This window comes from Drosophila sechellia, chromosome X (assembly GCF_004382195.2).
Source record: "Drosophila sechellia strain sech25 chromosome X, ASM438219v1, whole genome shotgun sequence".
In the NCBI taxonomy this organism is placed as follows: domain Eukaryota; kingdom Metazoa; phylum Arthropoda; class Insecta; order Diptera; family Drosophilidae; genus Drosophila; species Drosophila sechellia.
The window spans coordinates 11,091,093-11,112,399 of NC_045954.1; the positions used below are offsets into that span (position 1 = coordinate 11,091,093).

Genomic DNA, 21,307 nt, shown 5'->3' on the forward strand with positions numbered 1-21,307 from the left:
AGTACTCAACCCTTTTTTTTGAACCAAAGAAAACCACACGAACTTGGTGAACATTTACATTAGCTTTGTATATATTCTTCGGCGTTTCATTATCTGTTCATTTTTAATATTACAATTTGACTTTTGTTCGTAAAGATATTCGAAACAACGAAAAGTTTGGGTTCGGTAAACTAAAACAAGTACTAACTAAACTAAAAACGTTCGACGTAATACTTTAAGTGAGATATTATTGCACAGTAATTGCGTAGCGAGCAACCAAAGGGGAAGCTAAGCGATAAATCGCACTTAAATAAATTAAATATGAATAAATAACATATAAAAAAATACCAATAAGTAAGTAAGTAACCAAACTTAAACTAACCAGTGTCTGTGCGACGTTGATCGATTTGAATGTCTTGAGTACAAAGTTGCCGCGACGCTAAAATCATTTAACGTCTTTGACTAACAAGCGTGAAAGGTGTCGTCTATATATATATATATATATAAATATCCAATAAATCCAAGCAGAAGGTCGTTAATAGGCAGAGTGACTAAACATGTACACGGGGTGGGGGGCGATCGGCAGAAGCATCTTAATTCAAATTTAATCGTTTCGGGTTAGCCTGCTGCAGAACCTTGCAGAACCTCCTCCCTTAAGCCATCAGCAGCTCCTCGTGCAGGCCATCGGCGTCCAGGGATTTGTTCGACTTGAATATGAAGTTGTTGTCGCTGGAGCCCTGCGACTTGGAACTGGAGGTCATGTTGTACAAGTCATCGAGATCCTGACTTCGGCGATAGCTGTGCCATGGGATTAAACACTTATAAGCTCGAATCGAAGTGGAAACTTGGGCGAAACTCACGTGCTCAGTGGCCTGCTGTAGGTGGACATGGCCGGACTGGCCGGATAGTTGTTGCTGTGGTTGCTGTTGCTATTGCTGTCATTGTCCGCATTGTCGTTGTAGAGATCGCAGTTGTCCAAGTACTCGGAGCGCAGATACGTGTCCAGATCGTTGTCGCACTCGTCCTCCTGGTCGGCGTAGTCCTGCTCATTGTCCTGGTCCTGCTGCGACTCCACCATGCACAGCCACTGCGAATTGTGGTTGCGGAACTTCTCCAGCTGCCATGTAACAAGAAGAAGAAACAAACCAGTTTGTACTGAGACATGCCATATTTGGGCTGGCAAGCAACTCACCTTGATGCGCTTGGCCCACTCGCCGTCGCTTATGGCGATTATGTCCAAGCAATAGTCGCACACCTTGCGGATCTCCTCGTTCTTGTCGTGCATCAGATCGATGAGATAGGCCGGCGATTCCGTCTCCTTGATCATGTACTCCCTGGTGCTTTCGTGCCGAAGGATTTGCTGAAACACAAAGATGATCTGCAGCACAATCTCGTCATCCTCCTGCTTGGCTTTGAGCAGCTCGATCAGGGATATAACCACTTTGGCGCGGCAGAAGAGCAGGGCACACAACTCGTCGCAGGCACAGGTGCCCAAGTAAACAATCGTGTCCAGCACAAGGTCGTCCATTCTGGAGCACGGCAGCAGTATCTGTCTAATCCATGGAATCAACTGGAAGTTCTGCAAGATCTGCGAGTAATCCAAATCGGTGAGGGCCAGGTTACCCAGAATGCCGAGGCACTCGACTATAAAGGCCTCGTCATCGCAGATAGTCAAAATGCGCGCCAGATCTCCCACATAGTCGATGAACTGCAGCTGCAGGGACTCGTGCTGCGACAAGTTGCGCAGCAGCTTCATCAACAAGGCATCCTGGTACTTGAAGGCCCGATCCATCAGGCTATGCAATCTTTGGCCCTCCACCATAATCTGGGCATTACGACGATTTAGCGAGAGATTAATGCACAAGGCAATGAGATCCAGATCGACTTTAACATTGAGGTTTAGGATTATGGCATCCGTGGCCATTTGCACGCACTCCGTTTGCGTGAACATGCCCTTCACTTTGTCGTCCAAGCTCATGTGGTAGAGTATCTTCACAGCAATGCCGTGATGCTTCTCATCGTTGATGAACATCACCAGCATGGGCAGATAGCCGGCGGCAATCATCTTGCGACGAAGTCCGCCGTCGAAGGAGAGATTGAAGACCAGCTTCAAGGTGACCTGCACCAGATCCGTGTGCGTGCTCTGGAACAATCGTGGCAGCTTGGCCACAATGTTCAAAGCGCCCATCTCGTCCTTGTTGTCGCCCACAATCGATAGCTTCTTGAGGAACGTGCTGACGAGCATGAGTAGATCGATATTCTGCCTATCCAGCGCCTTGACCAGCATCTTAACGATATGCTTGCGGCGCATCTTCTCCTCCAGCTTAACATTCTCGGCCATGTTCAGCAGCAGGTAGAAGGCCACGCGCAACAGCTGCTCCTGCTTTTTGGCAAAGATCTTGAGCTGCTTGTTCAGCCGATCGATCTCCTCCTTCTTCACCTTGGGATCATTCCTGTCCAGCGACTCGTTGCTTTGGGCCTTCAGTTCAGCGGGCACAGTCGGAGTATCACCGCCAGGTGAACCGCCGGCGCAGAGGGACTCGTGATAGCTGCTATTCAGGATCTGACTCTTGATCAGCGACGACGACATGGAGCCGTGAAAGCTGCTCCAATTGCCCGACTTGGGACGCTGTTTTAGCTCCGGAATGCGACGACGCGGCGGCTCCATCTGAAAGTGAATTATTGATTATTTTATAGATAGATTTCTCAATAAGTTAAAAGGATAGATTACCTCCTTGGGCTTCTCCTCGTTCATGATGTCCAGGAAGTCGTCGGTGCTGCGGTTCAGCTTCTCCTTGCTGGCCTTCGCCGAGTGTGGAGTGGAGGATCCATTGGGTTGCTTACGCACGTCCAGCTCATTCCGCATTGTCTCGTAGCGACGCAGCTCATAGTCAATCACATCCATGCACAGCGATCCAATCTGACAGAGAATAACAACGATTATATGAGTGCTCAGAACTGAATTAAGAAACTCAATTTCTACCTTATATTGCACAATGAGCGGATGAAACTTGGTGTATGTGGAAAAGCAGAAGAATATGTAGATTATGTTGGTGGAGAGATCCAGGGACTTGCGCCAGTCCTCGCGCAGAACACGTGACAAGGCGCTGAGGCAGGCTTCTAAAATGATGAAATAGTACATTGGGTTTTGGTTCATACCTACAGAACTGCAAACTTGTCCTTACCATTCTTTTCCAGTTCCTCAAGATTATCGGGATTTCGTGCCATCTGTAGAATCATTGCCGAGCCACGAATGCGTTCGCCCAGCTCCTCGTACAACAGCTCCACATACTCATCGATATTGTTGATGGACACATCTGCCGTGGGTGTGGCGGCACTCAGGACATTCGAGACACCATTGCTAGCTCCAGTGGATCCTCCGCCGCTGCCGGTGCTGCTGGTCATGGCCGCCACACTGCTGTGCGATCGGGCAGAGGAGCGGGTGTGCGAGGTATGCAGCGCCGCCGATCGCCGGCTGTGAGTGTTGTTATCCGGAATATCTAATGGGTAGTAAGTTAGCATGGATTTCTGCTTACAATCGAACTGCTTACCATTGCTGGCATTATCCTTGCGATTCTTCAGATAGAAGATTATCTGCTCGACGTCATTCAGCTGGGACTTGTGGATGAGATCGCACTTCTCCACCACTTCTCGTGCCAAGGCAGCCGGATCCGTTTTGGCGTTCAGCGAACGGAGTCGTATGATTTTTTGACAGTGCTGGGCGATTAAATACAATACATGCATTAGTAATGACTTAAATAATGTACTATTAAGCTAATTGTTTTTACTGTTCTTTTGCTTTTTATAAACATTGAGTAAGAGATTGTTTTAAGATTGAAGAACTAGTTTAGGACCACTTCAGTGGGCAATTAACCACTTCGCATGTGAACCAAACTGAAAACTTTTATGGTTGCCAATATTTCTGGCCAAGAGCGACAAAAAAAACAAGAGACTTACTATGTATTTATGGTCGTGAACAATCGGCGAAAAATGAGCTTGTCGCTCAACCAAAAAACGTGAATTGAGGTTAAAGACCCGGCCAACCAACCGCTTTTGGGTATCTTTTTTTTTTGTTGTTTTACATTTTTCACTCACTACTTGGAGCGCAGGCCGTCATCGACCCAGTTGTTGTTGCGTTATCGATTGGGCCGCTCAATGTCACCTTCTGCCCCCCCCACCCCTTAACCCTTTTCGGGGCACACCGGAAGAAACAGAAGTACCTTTTATAAGCACTCATTCGGATGTTTTTGTAGAACAATGACTGCTAGTATTTAAACTAATAAGTACACATCTGGATAGATTTTTCAAACTATTAGATTAAGGATGAAGTTTGTTTCCGTTTTTTTATGAACCTAACATAGTTAAGAACTAATTTACAGATGTTCGCATATTGTTGTTATTATATTTTATCTCTATCAACATCTTTGAAATTCTAACAATGCTGTTGCTACTTCAATTTTCTAAAATTTACTAGCATTTTCTCCCAGTGCAGCGATGTGTAACCGTGCGTTCTTACCTTCTTTTCCTCGATCATCGGATTGTTGGGCTCCCCGAAGACGGTGGCCTCCAGTTGGTAGTTGACAATCAGCGCCTTGTCCGTGGGATGCGGTTCAATGGATCCGCCTTTCCACCTCCTTCGTTTTTTGTTTGTTTTTTGTTGCATTCGTTTTGGATTGAGAGCGAGACAAATTGTTGGATCAATCATAAATTATGCGGTTCAATGCGTAATGAGGTAATAGATTTTTCAATCCAATGGAGAATGTTCTACTCTTGAGCCTGACTTAACGTGTGCTATTGTTTTATTAAAACGAACAACAACGTTGAGAACCCAACGAATAACTAATAACGGTTGCAAATAACAAAAAACAAAAGGAGGAAGCGTGAACGCAAAGTGGAAAATCAATAGAGAGCGCCAGGTGATTGTGGCTCTCTTTCTGACGCATGACGAGTGTTTTAGCTATTTCTTTTGTTCTTCGGCCACTTGTACACCCACACATGAAAACAAACATGCACACACACGAACGCACGATCTAATTCCATACATACGCACTTTTTAATAAACTTGGCGTCATCGTTTGTTTGCATTGCAGTTGTTGTTACTGCTGCTGCTGCTGGCGGAGAGCGACTAGAATTTGTCAAATTGTTTATGGAAAGCACGGGCTCCTCTTCGGTGGGCGGCGGATGCGAGGGGTGGCGATTTTGGTGGCGCGGAGTGGGGCTCCTTTGCAGCTGCTGCTCTCTTTGCGCTCTCTTCTGCTCGCACAGATCGCCGGCAATCGCATTTATTATGTAATAGACGTAGTGTATCACAATTGGCAGCAGCACCAGGCCCGAGATTATTTGGAAAATTAATAACAAAACAAATTGCATGCGATTGCAATGCGACTTCCGATTTAATGTCGATAAGTGCTAGTGCTGGCACAACTGTCTGCGCTCGGGCGCTACAATCGATGGTGCCACGGCACCCGGCAATTATCGATAGAACTCAATCGATAACAACCCAATAAGCGAATGTTCAAACTCAAGTTGGCAGTTATATTCCAATTGGGAATTTTCCATTCATAACATGTTATAAACTTTGTTGTTCATCGAACTTCCTTGTCCGACAAAAAAAAGCGGTGATTAGCCAAGAGAGCATCACTGTTCTGTTCTGGCTGCCAAGAACCAAAGTCCGGCAACGACTGCAGCCAGAACAGCTGGGCCGGCGTTGCCAGGTGCAAATAACGTAGATGAGCAACAGAAAAGCAAACGAAATGAAATGAAATGCAGGAACAACAATAAAAGAATCGCTACTTTGTAGTATTATTAACCAAAAAAAAGCGCGGCGCGATCACAATGTTTCTGACTGCGAACGGCGTCGGTTGTCTCTACTGCGTGTGAGCCGAGCGGAGCGCAGCGCCGCGAATTGTTTACATTCTGCTAAGAAAATCACAACAAACAAACCAGCAAACAGTCGCGACTGACAATAACAATAACAATAGCAAATAACATGCAAATTAAATGCATTTCAAGCGGCGCAAATACTAAATACTGATTCAAATGAAACGCACGATACGATGACCATTTAAAAGAATCGCCAAGCAGGAAGAAGCGAAAATAATTCGAGAAGCGCACAGCGAGCCGAAGAAAGTGTAGAAAATCAGGCCAAACCGATTTGTTTTTTGTTTTGTTTTTGTTGTTTTTTTTTTTTGTTCTCCGTTCTGTCGTATTTTTCCTTCTTTTTTCTAACACTTTTTTTCTGTGTTTTTGTTGTGGTGGGCGGTCGCTTCTCTTGTCGCGCAAGAACAACAAATGCGGTGGAGCAGCGCCTGAAAATGGAATTTCTGGAGAATTTGTACAAAACGCTGCACTCCCTGCTGTGTGAGTAATATCGAATATTTGGCGCCTGATAAGGCGCACCACCCACCTATGTACATATGTACATACATAACAAATGGGCCTCCCAACAACTGCACACCCTGTGATTCTAGCCTCCTACATCGATCTGGACTACTCGCTATGGCTATATCGCTTCCTCACCCCCCTGATTGTCACCTTTCTGCTGCCGCTGGTCTTCGTGGCCCTCATCTACATTTCGTTCCTGGTGCTATTTATCTACAAACTGCACAGGTAAGCGAAATGGAAATGTTGGAAAGCTGCGTATAAGTTGGGTGAGAAATTGGAATTACAACAATTACAGTGTGCTTCGCGGGCTCAATTGCAACTGTTAATGAACTCTCTCATGCTGATCGCGCACTTTTGGAGCCAAGTTTCCCCCACTCACTCCAACCACCCATCCCCCCTATTAGCCGGCGTCTTCCGTCCCGCTCTGCACCTGTAATTAAAAGGGCTCACAAAGAGAGAGGGTGATGGGAGGAGGGGCGTTGAGTGGGAGAGAGTGAGGCAGCCAGTGTTGCCAACAAAAAAAGCTAGATAAAACAAAGCACGGGAATACAGTGCACACTCCATAAGGCAAACAGCAAACTTAATGTGGTGCATTAAGCTTAGTTTTCACTGTTTTTTAAGGAACTTCTTATATTCACATGCATTTCAACTCAATGCAGTTGTTTCACAAAATGCTGATATGACAAACTGCGATTATCTGTTGAATCATCGAAATAATAATAAAAAAAAAGTGCTCAGCAATAATTAATCGTTTTCGGCAAATTAAGTAAATTTACTTAAATACGATAAGCACTTATAATAATAATCTACATGTGTTAATCGATAATGCTGTTTCTAGCTCGAAAAGGTTTTTGAAACTAAAGCAATTTTTTGAGTTCTTAAATTTCAGTTGTAAAATCTGATGTTTTCGATCTAAAAAAAGGCTTCTTTCGAAATTCTGTGATATATGCTGGATTGATAGATGCACCAGGTAGTAATAAATTTGAATTATTTCCATCTAGATGGTATATATATTGTTGGAATATAGCCAAGTTGGGCTGCACTGACTACACTGACCCCTGAAGAACATTACACCCTCGACCATTGCACCGATACTGAAAATGAAAAGCCAAGTCGAACGGCAGGTGATCGACTCGGCCAACTTTTACTCGGCTTATGTATATATATATATATATATACTCATATATATACATGAACTGGCCTGTGTTGGCGTGCTTCTATTTATTCTACATTTCCAACTCTCTAATGCCCAACCGGTTGGCCATGCTAATTAGCCGCGAAGCCCTAATGGCTAAAACCAAATTGGGCAGCGAATTCTGCAGCTCACGGGCTAACTGCACACGGAGAAAAGTCGGTGCATTAGCCCGATTTCAAGAGGGTTCAAGAGGGCTAAGTAAATACAATTCATTCGATTTATGTTTGTTTAGGAATTTAGTATATAATATCACGACGCTAATACGTTGCTCAAACAAGATTATATTTTATGGCGGACTTGGGCTTAAAAAATGCATTACAAGCATATAATATATTTATATATATACATTTCTATATTATTCCATGCAAAACATTGCGTTTTTAATGCAAGATAAATATTTGTATGATAATTTGCTTATTTTAAACATTTCTGCATGAAAAGGAAGTATAATATATATTTTGTTATTATTATTAAAAGCTTAAATAGTGCATAGTTACCAAATTAGTGCCCAATTTTACATTAAAAAACGAGCAAAACTATAGCTATGTTTTTCTCAGTGAAAAATGCCCTTTATTTTGATTACGATTCGATTAGAAACAAGGCAGTTTCTTTTTGCCTAGCATTGTATTGCGTTGTTGAACTGACAGGCTTTACTGTACCGGTGGCTACCCCCCTCCCCTCGCTTCCTGGGTATATGGGGCGTAATCAGGGGAATTATGGAGCCACATTGAATCGAATGCAATTAGCTGTTGGAGCTCTTTGCCGCTGGTTTAATCGCTCTACTTGGACAAGTTCTGAGATAAAAAGTTGACGATGCATAAACGATGTTCTCTCTTTTTTTTATGTGCCACGATAATTATACCATCGTTTTAAGAGTTACGAAATTGCCCAGCGCGACCTTGATATCCGTAGAAAGTAATGACATCCAGAGATTAGCGTGTTAAATCACTAAAGAAATGCAATATCTTTTATATATATAATATATATATATGTATATTAATTGGCTGATATGACTGGGGGATACTTGGCGATTCCCCAGCGACTTTGTTTTGGTCGCCAAGGGGCCAAAAGATTCGTGAATGAACCCTGTTATCAGCGGCCCACTAAACGCAGTTCTTTTTGCCAAGGTGAGGCGAACTGTGTTTATATATATATTGATTTATAAGTTATTTGATATGGAGAGACACGACCATCTTGTGCTGATAACACCTGCGGACAGGCAAACTAAATTTAAACATAATTATCAGTGCCCGCTTGTTCCGACAACGAATGCCAAATTAATTAAGAGAGCTGGCCGAAACTGGAATGACCTTCCCGAACTTTAGTTTTCACCCTCGATGGGCTGCAGATATATATATATACCTGATATGTCAGGCATATGATGCGATATCACTCAGTTAATCAAGGGTTTATACCAGAGCTTAAGTTCAGATACTTTCTAAAAAGCAAAGATTTATATACTATATCATATGTAATTGTTTATGCCAGTTAGTATAGTTAATCTTGCATCTTCCAGGCAGGTGATAATGCGCGCCGTGCAGGGCGATCGCAATTTCTGGCGAGTAGGCCGCAAGATCGTGGCCGCCATTTGGGATGCACATGCTCGGATCTATCATGGCTACGAGGTGATCGGACTGGAGAACGTGCCGCAGGAGGGACCGGCGCTGATTGTCTACTACCATGGCGCCATACCCATCGACATGTACTACTTGAATTCGCGAATGTTGCTGCAGCGCGAGCGTCTGATCTACACGATCGGCGATCGGTTCCTGTTCAAGCTGCCCGGCTGGGGCACCATCTCGGAGGCATTCCACGTCAGTCCCGGCACGGTGCAGTCGTGCGTGAGCATACTGCGGGATGGCAATCTGCTGGCCATCTCGCCGGGCGGCGTCTATGAGGCACAGTTCGGCGATCACTACTACGAGCTGTTGTGGCGCAATCGTGTCGGTTTCGCCAAGGTGGCCATCGAGGCGAAGGCGCCGATCATTCCCTGCTTCACGCAGAATCTGCGCGAGGGCTTCCGCCAGGTGGGCATCTTTCGTACGTTCTTCATGCGACTGTACAACAAGGTGCGCATACCGGTGTATCCCATCTACGGCGGCTTTCCCGTCAAGTTTCGCACGTATCTGGGCAAGCCGATACCCTACGATGAGAACCTAACGCCGCAGGATCTGCAAATCAAGGTGACTTTCGATTCATACACACTTATTGCCTGGCTAATGCGCTGCTCGTTTCCATTCCCCGCAGGTGGCCACGGCCATCGAGGATCTGATCAATCAGCACCAGCGACTGCCAGGCAGCATCCTGCTGGCCCTGCTGGATCGACTGCCCACGTTCAGGCGACGCGTCCGGCGGAAGGAGGAGTGATCCATGGTCGTTTAGCGCATAGAGAGATTAACAGATTGAGCTTGGTCCTGGCCATACAAAAGACTTTGTTCCATGTACTTCATGCTATGGGTGTGTGGGCAGCGCCATATATGCATATATCTCACTTTGTAAATGCCTCCCCAGAACTTTGCCTTCGAGTTCAATGCGATCCGGACGAGCTGTGTGGCTCGAGTATGAATGATTCGATTAGCTCTTTAGATACGACCAAGCACTTGAGTCGAGCAGCGAACAAAGAGGAACTGCATCCTCCAGCTAAATGTTTTTTGTATATGCATGCCTCCTCGACGGAGACACGTGCCACTTGACCACTTTCCCTACCTACCTTTGCTTTCCTTTTAGCATAAATGTAGACTTATTCACACTAAGCAATTATGTCGCTAGTTTTCCATTAGGTATATCATTTTATGTACCTTTTTTAATGCAACAGTAGAAAGAAAGACGATTTACATGTGTGTATGTATCATCAGCCTGTGAGTGTGTGTGTGTGTGTACTATATAGTTAAGGAAATCTTGTATAATATAGCTATAACACCGGAGTATTCCCAGCGACAGGAATTTTCATTAGATCTATGGAATAAAAGTGGAATCAACTGAATCAACTTGCATTGCAAATGGTTTAGTAGTAGTTACTTAAATAAAACTCCACACTGGTTGTCATTTTAAAATTCGTCTATTTAACGCTAGGAGAAATGATTACTTTGCATTCCCAGTATCTTAAGTATCGTACAGCAAACTGGAGCGTGGAATTGCTAACTGGGAATAGATGGGTTGTTTTTCAAGCTTACAATCAAATATCTTATAGCACACTAACATTGAAACAAACTACTTAAGACCACAGCGAGCCATAAATCTTTGGGATAACAAAAGAATCTCCACAGATGATCTTCCATAGTTTAGCTAAAATTTAAGTAAATTTATTTGGTACTACAGATGTTTGTGGTTGAAGCACCCAACTATTCCAAACGCATTGATCTTCGCAAGGAATCCGGGATCGTTCGTTGAGGAACTCACAGCAGTTTTTGGCAGGCTGATAACCGGTTATGCGGGATCTAGAACTGCTCGGCCATCAGCAGGACGACGGTGGCCGTCCAGCCGGTGAACGGATTGCAGCCCTTGCCCTCGCCGCTGGTGTCATCGTACTGCTCCCACAAGTAACCGCTGCGCTTGTACTGCCGCAGGATGTTGCCCACCAGATTGTCGCGCAGTTCGGCGTAAATCTGACGCGCCAGCGCCGCATTCGGTCCATCGATCTTGCCATAGTGATGCAGAGCCTTGGCCGCCAAGTAGTTGATATTAATCCAGATGGGCCCGCGCCAATACGGCGGATCGTGCTCCGTATTGCGTTGCATATACAATGGCGATCTCTTCGACAGCGAACGCAGACCGTAGTTGGTCCACAGCTGTTCTGGATCGCGCAGATCGTTTAGCAGCTTGGTCAGATACGGCGAATCGTGATCCAGTTGCTCCAGCAGCAGCGGAAACAGGCTAACGTAGCCAAAGGCGCTGTCCACGAACTGATAGGTCGGCTCCTCGCCGGTCACACGTCGCATCTCGGGCAGCTGGTAGTGCTGGTGATGATGCCGCTGCTGCTGCTGCGGCGCCATGGACGGCGGACGCTTCAGCTTCACCTGGTCCGTGTGCAGGCCCCAGTCGGCGTACTGTTCGCTGTACGGCGCCAAGTGGAGGCGATTCAGACGCACATTGTCCGTTAAGTACGATGCCGTCTCGTAGTACTTGGCATCGTCCTTGCCCAGCAGCGTGGACAGCTCGGCCATCACACCGGCGGCCAGGGCAATCCAGCAGCGCAGGTCCAGGTGACGCTCCTTGTCCGTGGGATGCGAGGCGCGCGGATAGTCGTCCAGGCCGGAGGACAGGCTCTTGGGATTCAGCTCGCGCATGGTGGTCGCGTTCCTGCCGCGCCACAAATATGTGCCCATCACCTCACCTGGAATAGAGCAGTAGTTAGTAGACGCCACATAGAAAGCGATGCAGGTGGCTTGGTAACTTACCCTTCTGCGTGGTGTTGAACCAATTGAACCAGGCCTGGACACGCGGATACAGCCGCTCCAGCGTGGCCAATCTTCCGTTTTGCGACAACTCCGCCCGGTGGCTGGTCAGCAGTTTCTTGAGCGTAAGGAAGAACGTCGGCGGATTGGCGTTGCTGTTCCGTTGCGTGACGAACTCCTCGGGCACCTTGGCCAGCGCCTCAACGCCCAGGATCTGCTCCCTGGGTATCCAACCCTCCACGTTGAGCAAATCGAACCAATGGCATATGATGTCCAGCTCGATGTCGACGTCCCACGCACTGATCAGCAGGCCGTGGAAGCCCTCGTCCCAGAGGAAGCCCCTGGGAAAGAAGCTACGCGACGGCACGGCCGTGTACAGTGGAGCCTTCCAGTAGGGCACCGGATTCTTCGTGTACACCGATTGCACGCGACTGGAGCCGTAGAAGTAACCAATGCCGCCCAGCAGATTGCTGAATGCGTTGCGCGCGAATCGCACCTCCTCCGGCGAGTGACCCTTCTGCTTCAGCTGGAATCGATCCTCGAAACGCTGCTCAAACTGGGCTATTTTCGCCTGCAGCGAATCCTGATAGGCTCGGCCCGTCGGCGGCTTGGGTATGGACTCGCCCAGCGAGAAGCCCGACGTCGACTGGTACGTGATGTCCAGGGTGAAGTCCACCTCCGCCGTTATCTGTATGGCTATGAAATTGGGCTCCGGATTGGAGGAGGGCAGGCCATTCTGCGAGACTATCTCGCCGGGCAGGCCGATGAAGCGATTGCCCCGCTTGTCGGCGAAGGCGCGGAAGTGCGAGAAGAGCGTATCCTTGAGCTTGGCCAGCGACGGCGCCACCGTGCTGAGATAGGATTTGTGCAGGATCTTGCCCTTGACGGCATGGAAACGCACTTGGAACTCGCCCAGGCCCTGCGCTTCGCCATAGACGCCCGGCTCCGGACTCTTGTCGTCCGAGACGTACTTAATGTGCCCATTGGTGCGCTCATCCAATGCCACGTACCAGATCAGCGAGATGCTCTTGTCCCACGCCCTTGTCGTATTCCTCACCGATATCCTCGCAGTCCAATCGCCGCCGTACTGCTTGCCCTCCGGATACTTAACGAACGAGGTCTTCAGCTCGAAGGGCAGATCCTGGATCTCTTGGACGCCGAAACTGCGGCCATCGTGATGTGTCCAGCCGTACGAGTCCAGTTTATCGCCCTGCTCGCACCAGTGGCGAATGCCCTGGCCACCGGGGCCCAGATTACTGGGCGTATACCACATCAGGCCCATGACCAGGGAGTGCGGATCCCTCGTTTTCATCCCGAAGTACGTCAACGGACGGTAGGAGCCCCAGTAGCGATCAGGTTGCTCCAGGCCGGCATGCACCACCATCTTCTGGTGATCGAAGGGCGTGTTCACGCGCGTCTCCAGGTAGCCCAGATAACCGAAGTAAGAGGCTATAGCCAGGCAAACGCAGCCGATCATCGTTTTCCATTTGTCCAGGATCAAATTCGAGGATAAACTGAAACGCGGGCTGCGCTGCTTCTGTTTGGCATTGGATGCCGCTGCTGCTGCCGCTGCCACCGCCGCCGCTGCTGCTGCGCTCGATCCGGATGAGGATGCAGCGGGCGTGGAGCCCGAGGAGCTGCCCGTGTTCCTGGCCATTTTGCGCTTGTCCCTTGGCTCTGCTTTATCGGCTTTTTGTTGTTGCTTCAATTTTCTTGCCAGCGCATTGTTTTCTTTTTTATTTCGATCTGCGCTGCGTTGCCGGATCGTCGCAAAGTAGTTTCAACTATTTTCTATGCGGAATGACAAGGGTTTGTGTCCCAGCTATATAGTATATTTGAAAATCATAAATTAATCATTTTCTAAATTTGTTCTCAAAATTTTGTAACAAATCATTTTTCCGTCACATTTCACAAATCAAATCGAAGCTTATGCGTCGCTTGCATTCATTTTAAATTCTTAGTAACCTTTTTTTGGGAGAATGCTTAAATATTTGGCTGGAATCTTCGTCAGTCCGCGCAAAGATTACGCGAATGGTCGCTTCAAGATTCCGCATCCGAAGAAACTGGCCGCCAAGAGGAAGTCGCCCCCGGTGAAGATATCCACGAGGAGCGTCATCAATGGCGGCAGGTCGGCAAACGGGAGGCTCAAGACGGAAAATAGAGCCGTATGGCGACGTCGAGAGGGCAATCCCCACCTGCCGCGTCCACACAGCCGATCCTCCCAGAAAGCCATAGGGATCCGCCTGGATCCCATCAGCTACATCGTAAATGTGCCCAATTCCACTTCATCGCTCGACGACGACGAGGAGGAGGAGCCTGTGTCGCAAGTGCCTAACGCAGAAAACAATCTTAAGGTTCGGAGGTATCGGAAAAAGGATTTCGAATGTCTGATTCCACCGCCAGTTAGTCGCGTCCCGAGTTGGACGGGTCCTTTGAATGCCAGTCCCTTCAACCAACTGGATGAGCAGGATTCCATCGCTGGGGATGCGGACGCCATGGCCTGGAATGCGATTTGTTTGCCAGATGATTTTTGGTCGGAGGATTCGGACTCAGAAATCAATAGAAAGTTGAGTAAAATCAATGTCTTTTAATATACTCAAAATTTAGTTTTAATATTCAGTTAACCATTCAGTAAAAACTTATTATGTACGACATTTTACAAGTTAATGAGAGCATGTAAAGAAATTGTATACTTAGTAAATAGCAATACCCTACAAATTAAGCACTATTTTTTAAACGTATTTTCAAATAAATTGATTTTGTGACTTAACAAACATATTAAACGCGCCACCTTACAAACAACAAGCATGACAATCGGCGCTGCCAGATAGACCGAGGCGCTAAGTGAAAATTAGTACATTTTTGGCACTGTACATGTGCATTCAATATTTTGATTTTACTTTTCACTATTATTGCTGCAAATAATCAGAGAACTGACTGCATAATGAACGTCAGCGCTGATTTCAAGCCGGTACCCACGCGAGCAGCGTTGGCACTGCAGCAGAAGCAGGAGAACACCGAATTCCAAGCACACGTCTTCCACGAACCGCAGTTTTCATCGAAAAGTGGAGCAAAAAAGCAGGACGACGGCGCGCAAAAGTCGCACAAAACCAAGGAGGGCGGCATCGAACTGAATCCCGAATTCGATATCAAGAAGGCGCGCCACGAAGTGCTCAATTTTGCGATCAAAAACCAACGTGTGATCAAAAACAAGACCAAAATGGAAATGTTTCAGCTGGTCAAGCTGGGCGCCAAGCCGCTGAAGAAGGCGTCGAAGAACTACAAGGAGCTGAAGGACGAACGCCAGCGGCTGAAGAATATTCGCGAGGAGCGCAAGAAGTTCCATCAGTTGGGCAAAAATCAAACGGGCGCCGCAAGCGTCAAATGCCGCACCAAATCGCAAAAGGAGCGCAACGACAAGAGGCGCGCGCCCGTTTCGCACATCGATCAGCACTACGGCAAGGCGCAGCCCAAGTTTAAGACGAGAAAATAGTTGTTTACCTAGCTCTTAGTTTAATACTAAAACTAGCTTAGTCAAAGGATGGCATTGTTTAAAAATCTATTCCTTTTCTAGCCCTAACGTCAGGCTTAAGTTAGGCAATAAATAACTATACCAGCACTGCCAGCATCTTTAACTGTATAAATAACAATTTAAATATTTAAACCAATTTAAAATATGATCACTTAATTTAGTGCATATTTTTGCGGCCAGGTGGCAGCTTCGCGCTTGCAAGTTGACTTGCCATATTTCTCGCCAATAAGCGCATTTTCCGCGTTACCCAACACGTCCACTTTGTTGATACGTGATTACGTGAATTATTTTTGCGAATTAAAAGCCGCAAGCTAGCCAGCAGCCATCCAGTGCAACATGTTCTCGCCCTCACGTGCCCTGCGCCCAGCCCTTAGCCGCTGCTACAGCCAGATCAAGGGCGGACCCGTTTCCAGCGGCGGCAGACCCAGCGCTCCAGGATCTCCAGCTGTATCCTCGTCATCGGGCGGCGCATCCTCGCCATCGGTTGTGGGACTGACCAGCAACTGCGTGAAACCGAGCAGCGGACCCGTCGGACCAGGTGCCTCCGCCACCGGTGGCTACAAGGTGCCCGAATACTACAGCTTCAATCGCTTCAGCTACGCCGAGGCGGAGGTGGAGATGGCCAAGTACCGCTGCCCACAGCCCTCGGCCCTCAAGTAGATATAGACCAATTGTTGATGTTAAATAAAAGAAATGCCAATTAAAGAGGAAAGCTGAGAATTAGGAAATCGGTGGTTAACCAATCTGTGGCCGTCGGGCCAGCTGGGCTGGCAGACATTTTGCAGCACTGGCCGACCGACCGACCGACGCTTTACAACACCGAAGCGCAGCAACCCTCCCCTCTCTATCCAGTTCCATTTTTCCATCGACAGCAAATCATTTCGAGCGCGCGAATCGTAATCGTGATAATCGTGTCAGAAAGCAAATACAATTTGGTGCGCACATTCAGCTGTTGCAGTTGCAGACGAGCCAAACGATTTGTGTCGTCGATCGCGTGGAATTTCGCGTGCAAAACGCCGAAAAAGGCCCTCGAGAAAAGTAAAAACACACAGGGCCGCCGTGCATGTGTGTGTGTGGTACAGTTGGGTAGAAAAACATCGCCATCGCGCGTTGCCACCTGGTTGCGTTGCTCCTCTCACTCTTTCTCGTTCCCTCGCATTTATAATTTTTTTTTCTTGTTCCGCCACCATTGCCACCACTTTTTCTGTTCTGCTTTCTGTGCAGCAGCTCAGTTGTTCGGTTCGGTTGTTGTTATTGTGTTGTGCATTCTGGCGTTTTGAAAACAACCGAAATAGCAATAGGCAATCTCTTGCCCAAAAAGGAAGAAAATAAAAAAACAGTTGCCCATTAAGAGTGGCCATCCGCAGCAGCAGTAGCAGAGTTGCAGTGAGAGAACAATAAGCGAAAGAGAGAGCGCGGGCTTGTGAAAGTGCCAGCGAAAAGTGCGATTAAATTGAAGGCAATCTAAACGCCCGAGAAAATGTTAAGCGATTTTCGAAGGTAAGTTGCTGAATTTCAATCAAACGATATTCTCATCGCTCCATATTCCTACGTATGTGTGTGTGTGTGCATGTAGCTCTATGTATGTCGTGTGTGTGCCTGCGTGTGCATGTGTGTGTGCAACGACTGGCGCGCGAAAAAGTGACGAAAATAGGCGCTAGAGTTGCCAGAGTACATTACACACATATCAGTGGAATACAGTGGGCCCTGGCTAGGCGATACGTGTGCAATGTTGTAACTTTCCAATAATGCCGCGTACTTGAATTTCCAATTTCCATTGCGTCATTTGGAAAAAATTACTAATTGCATATGGGTGAATCACACGATCCCGCTAGCCACGATCCACTGTACTCATCCTATATGGTCACAATGTAGCTAATAATCCATTCCGCCTCTTGCCCACGATTCCAGCTACCCATGAAAGATGCGAGCTGGAAAAAAGGAGGCAGCTGAAAGCGTCAAGACACGTAATTGCATTGTCTACGTGAGGAATCTGCACGAGGAGCCGTCTTTGCGTAAAGGCACGCCATCCGGCCAACTGAAAAGGAGGGATACCCAAGGGGAGGTGCAGCAGGAGCTGCGAGGGACCCGCTCAAGACGTCAATCCGTCGTCCAGGAGAAGCTCACTCCGCGGACCAGGCACGCTGTGAAGCCAGCAGCGTTATCGCCATCATCATCGCCGCCATCGGCGCGTTCCAAGCTCATCAGGGAGTCGGCCGTCAAGGAGCAGCCATCCAGCAATCTGGCCAAGCGACGCGGCAATGTGCTGCTGGGAGGCAGCAGTCATCACCTGTCCATTAGTGCCCACAAGCTGGGTCTGGTCAAGCCACAGCGACGGCGATCGATTCAAGCGGAGACGCCCAAGATGTTCAAAATGGTGTCCAGCAAGCGTATATCGGCGAGTCCGCCGCCCACCATTGCGGCCAGTCGTTCGCGCCGATCGATCAAACCGAATCCAAAGTATCTCAGCGAGGATATAGTGACGCCAAAGTACGTGGCCGCCCTGTCCGATGGCGGTGGCCAGTCCTTCGGCAGTCGCGGCAGGCGGACCAAGCGTCTGTTTTCGAACGACGATGAAATCAGCGATATGATGGAACTCGATGAGGACGATGATGACGAAGTGGCGGACGCCGCCTTCAATCCGCAGCTGCACAAGTCCGACGAGGACGACGACGACGATATAAGCGAGGCCGAGTACGAGCAGGAGCTGCGACGCAAGCAGCCGCCCGTCAAGCGTGGACGTGGACGTCCACCGAAGGCGAAAAATGTCAATGCCAATGCCAGCGCGACCAGTGCCGGCAATCTGACTTCCACCAGCGGCGCCACACCGAAGATATCCATAAATTCGAGCAGCGGCCGCACTGCGTCCACTAGCCTGCAGCAGATGCGTCGCACAATGGCCACGAATATGGCCAAAAGCAATGCCAGCATGATAGACGGATCGGGCACGGACAAGCGCACTGCGTCCGCCACGGCCAAACGTAAAATGGACACTAGCGAAAACGAGAGTCCTGTGCCACGAAAGCGCATAATCATATCGGGCGGCTCCCAGCAGCGCAGCGGACCGGCCGTGGTGAATGGCGCCACCAGCAAGATGAGCGCGCAAAGTGCGAGCACGGCGCGACCCAAGGTGGGCCAGGCGGGCAGTGTGTCAGCCAGGATGCTGCCACAGCGACGCGGCAGCAGTAATAAGATAAACTCATCGGCGAACTCCAATTCGAATTCGATCAGATCCACGTCCGCAACGCGCTCAACTGGCGGTGGTGGTGGCAAGGGTGGCAATAGCAATGATGCGAAAAACGATTCCGAATCGGAGGATATGCCCACATTCACCATTGTGAACATCGATGACATTATCAATCAGGACGATGTGCTCATTTCCAGATCAAACACTGCTATGGCCTCCGCAGCCGGCGTTAATCCAATCAAAAAGGTCGCTTTGGGCAGGCCCCGTACCAAGAATATCGGCACCGGCCATTCGGGTGCCGGCGATAAGAAATCCATCACTGTCAACAACACACAGAAATCCCTGCCCGCTGCTGTGAATCAAAATAACACGACGGCGGGCAATCAGGCCAAGCGCATCAAGATCCTGGCCAGCAACAGTAGTGTCAATACCAAAATGGGACCCGTGCATATCCAGAGTCAACTGTCCAAGCCCCGGCCCAGGATACTCAACGCGGAAATGGGCAAGAAGACGCAGTCGATGAAGCCGCTGATGAGCATGGGCAAGGAGCTCTGTCCCACGGACGTCGACACCGAAGAGGACGATCCGGATCCAGATCTCGATTTCGATATCGATAATATACCGATATCTATTGTGACCCGTAAGAATGCCAATGCCAATGCCAAGCCCAAGCAGGTGACGACGACGACGACGGTGGCGTCGTCGGCGGCGGCTGCTCCAGCAGCATCCGCGGTCAACAAGTTGAACAACAATCGGCGCAATGTGCTGTCCACGACAGCGTCGTCGGTGAATGCGCGGATTGCGAACCGGAGGCTGAGCAATCTGCTGGCCGATAACGATGTCCAGACGGTGTTCAAGAAGCCGAGCGTGCTTCCCCAGCGTCGCAGCAAGGAGAACCATTTGCTGCTGCAGCAGGAGCAGCAGCTCGACAAGGAGCAGACAACGCTGCGCGAAATATTGCCTACCGGCGGTGGCGACGATTCCAACAGTCCAAAATACTTTCCGCCCGAGACCACAACGTTTCACGAGGAGGATGGCCGTGTGGTGAAGAAGATCACCTGCTACGAGACGTGGAATGTGGTTAGCACGGACAAGGAAACGTCGTCGAAGGTGACGCGCCAGCAGAGCACCTGCCTGGAGCTGGCGCTGGTCAAGCTGGCCAATGTGGCGTCACGGATTAGGGTGCCATCGGGCAAATGGACCAGCAAGGTGACGCTGTACAAGGTTGCGCCGTCGGTGATGCCCCGCCAGACAATGACCATCTTTACGGGCGATCTCAAGGCGTACAACATACTCGAGGAGGACCGCCACAAGTACCAGCCGTCGTGCGTGCTCTTCCGGCGCGCCGTCGTCGACAAGAACAAGTGTCGGGTGCCCTACGATCGGGCCGTCATCTTCAAGAACAAGTGCTTCTATACGAACATCGATGGCAAGCATGTAAATCTGTTGGGCGCACCCGAGACGGTTGCCACCGTCAAGGATGTGGAGATCCTGCTGGACGTCGTCGATCGCCTATCGATCAGCAGCAATATTGTCGAGCTGGTCAACGCCAAGTGAGCGTGGAGTCCTGGTCCACGCTGGCCACATGAAGAGCACGTATCACATTGTAAAAATAATTCACACACAGCACTCCCCTGCCCATCCCCCTCCCCCTACACACCCACAAACACAAACACAAACAAACAAAGCGGACACTCGATAATTCGTTTTATGCAGTAGTTGTATTAAAACGGATGCAAGTTTTTTTTTTGTAAAACCATTAACTTAGTTTTAATAGCTAGTGTAGCGTAAATTTATGTATATTTATATATGTATGTATATACATATATACATATATACATATATACATATATATATATATATATCTCGTATATTCTAAACAGCGGACGGACATACATAAATACAGGAAGCAGATGTATCTATGTAATATAAACTAAACTAAAGAAAACAGTTAATCGTAAAATGCTCGCCCAACTCTCGAAGTGATTGCGAACTTCCGGGTGGTCGAGGTATATCAATTATGATTTTAATTTTAAGTGCGTTGGATTACATAGCCCCCCTTCGCCTCCTTTTTTTTTAAATTGCTATTATCGTGGTCGATTTAATAATATAAAACCGGGCGTACATGTGCCTACGCCCGCGTGGAGGACTAGCCAGTAAGTTAGTCGAGTGTATATCTAAGTGATCCCAATTCAAAGCATACAAATAAAAGCGAAAACTGATTTAAATAACGAGCGCCATAGCGTGATAAATGGCGGGCGGGGTTATCTGGAAATCGGGCAGCTATAAATAAACTGCGGCCAACGATGGAGATTTCCGTGGGAAAAGCTATAGAAGATAAGGAACGCAGGCTTCAAGTGGATGGATGGATCAGTTTCCTTGGTCAAGTTTCCAGGAAAAGGATATGGACTACTATTAAACAGGAAGCTCTTCAATTATGATACATAATTATATGGTAAATTAATAGAATTAAGAGTTTAATATATCTGTAGTTTTAGATTCTACATGTTTTATGTAATGGAAATTGCTATTTTTGTTAAATTACAATAAATATTTGGTTTTGAATAAGTATTCAAATTAAACGATATTTATCGATAACTTTGGTATTTAATTTCAAAAGTGCTTGAATTACATTC

The 21,307-nt window shown here is 47.9% G+C and overlaps 7 protein-coding genes across 7 annotated transcripts; 5 read left to right on the plus strand and 2 right to left on the minus strand.

Annotated features, from left to right (window-relative positions):
- Positions 1-43: 43 nt before the first annotated feature.
- Positions 44-5,393, minus strand: LOC6617653 (kinesin-associated protein 3). The gene is made up of 9 exons (XM_032724813.1): positions 5,030-5,393; positions 4,496-4,613; positions 3,531-3,696; positions 3,165-3,479; positions 2,963-3,099; positions 2,711-2,899; positions 1,172-2,647; positions 840-1,096; positions 44-777 (listed from the first exon to the last, which is right to left on the minus strand). Exons 1-9 carry the CDS (start codon positions 5,347-5,349, stop codon positions 633-635), a joined length of 3,123 nt encoding a protein of 1,040 aa, XP_032580704.1. The 5' UTR covers positions 5,350-5,393; the 3' UTR covers positions 44-632.
- A 293-nt stretch (positions 5,394-5,686) lies between these two features.
- LOC6617654 (transmembrane protein 68) lies at positions 5,687-10,586 on the plus strand. Its single transcript, XM_002041931.2, has 4 exons — positions 5,687-6,339; positions 6,450-6,588; positions 9,075-9,741; positions 9,806-10,586. Exons 1-4 carry the CDS (start codon positions 6,294-6,296, stop codon positions 9,923-9,925), a joined length of 972 nt encoding a protein of 323 aa, XP_002041967.1. The 5' UTR covers positions 5,687-6,293; the 3' UTR covers positions 9,926-10,586.
- An 11-nt stretch (positions 10,587-10,597) lies between these two features.
- LOC6617655 (mannosyl-oligosaccharide glucosidase) lies at positions 10,598-13,715 on the minus strand. Its single transcript, XM_032724814.1, has 2 exons — positions 11,956-13,715; positions 10,598-11,891 (listed from the first exon to the last, which is right to left on the minus strand). The coding sequence occupies exons 1-2, from the start codon at positions 13,607-13,609 to the stop codon at positions 10,996-10,998; spliced, it is 2,550 nt and encodes an 849-aa protein (XP_032580705.1). The 5' UTR covers positions 13,610-13,715; the 3' UTR covers positions 10,598-10,995.
- Positions 13,716-13,794: 79 nt separating this feature from the next.
- Positions 13,795-14,672, plus strand: LOC6617656. Its single transcript, XM_002041933.2, has one exon. The coding sequence runs from the start codon at positions 13,932-13,934 to the stop codon at positions 14,541-14,543; it is 612 nt and encodes a 203-aa protein (XP_002041969.1). The 5' UTR covers positions 13,795-13,931; the 3' UTR covers positions 14,544-14,672.
- A 151-nt stretch (positions 14,673-14,823) lies between these two features.
- Positions 14,824-15,571, plus strand: LOC6617657 (uncharacterized protein C1orf131). The gene has a single exon (XM_002041934.2). It carries the CDS (start codon positions 14,897-14,899, stop codon positions 15,443-15,445), a length of 549 nt encoding a protein of 182 aa, XP_002041970.1. The 5' UTR covers positions 14,824-14,896; the 3' UTR covers positions 15,446-15,571.
- A 97-nt stretch (positions 15,572-15,668) lies between these two features.
- On the plus strand, positions 15,669-16,212 carry LOC6617658. The gene has a single exon (XM_002041935.2). It carries the CDS (start codon positions 15,821-15,823, stop codon positions 16,142-16,144), a length of 324 nt encoding a protein of 107 aa, XP_002041971.1. The 5' UTR covers positions 15,669-15,820; the 3' UTR covers positions 16,145-16,212.
- A 115-nt stretch (positions 16,213-16,327) lies between these two features.
- On the plus strand, positions 16,328-20,906 carry LOC6617659. The gene is made up of 2 exons (XM_002041936.2): positions 16,328-16,984; positions 17,396-20,906. Exon 2 carries the CDS (start codon positions 17,409-17,411, stop codon positions 20,226-20,228), a length of 2,820 nt encoding a protein of 939 aa, XP_002041972.1. The 5' UTR covers positions 16,328-16,984; positions 17,396-17,408; the 3' UTR covers positions 20,229-20,906.
- The last annotated feature ends 401 nt before the right edge of the window (positions 20,907-21,307 follow it).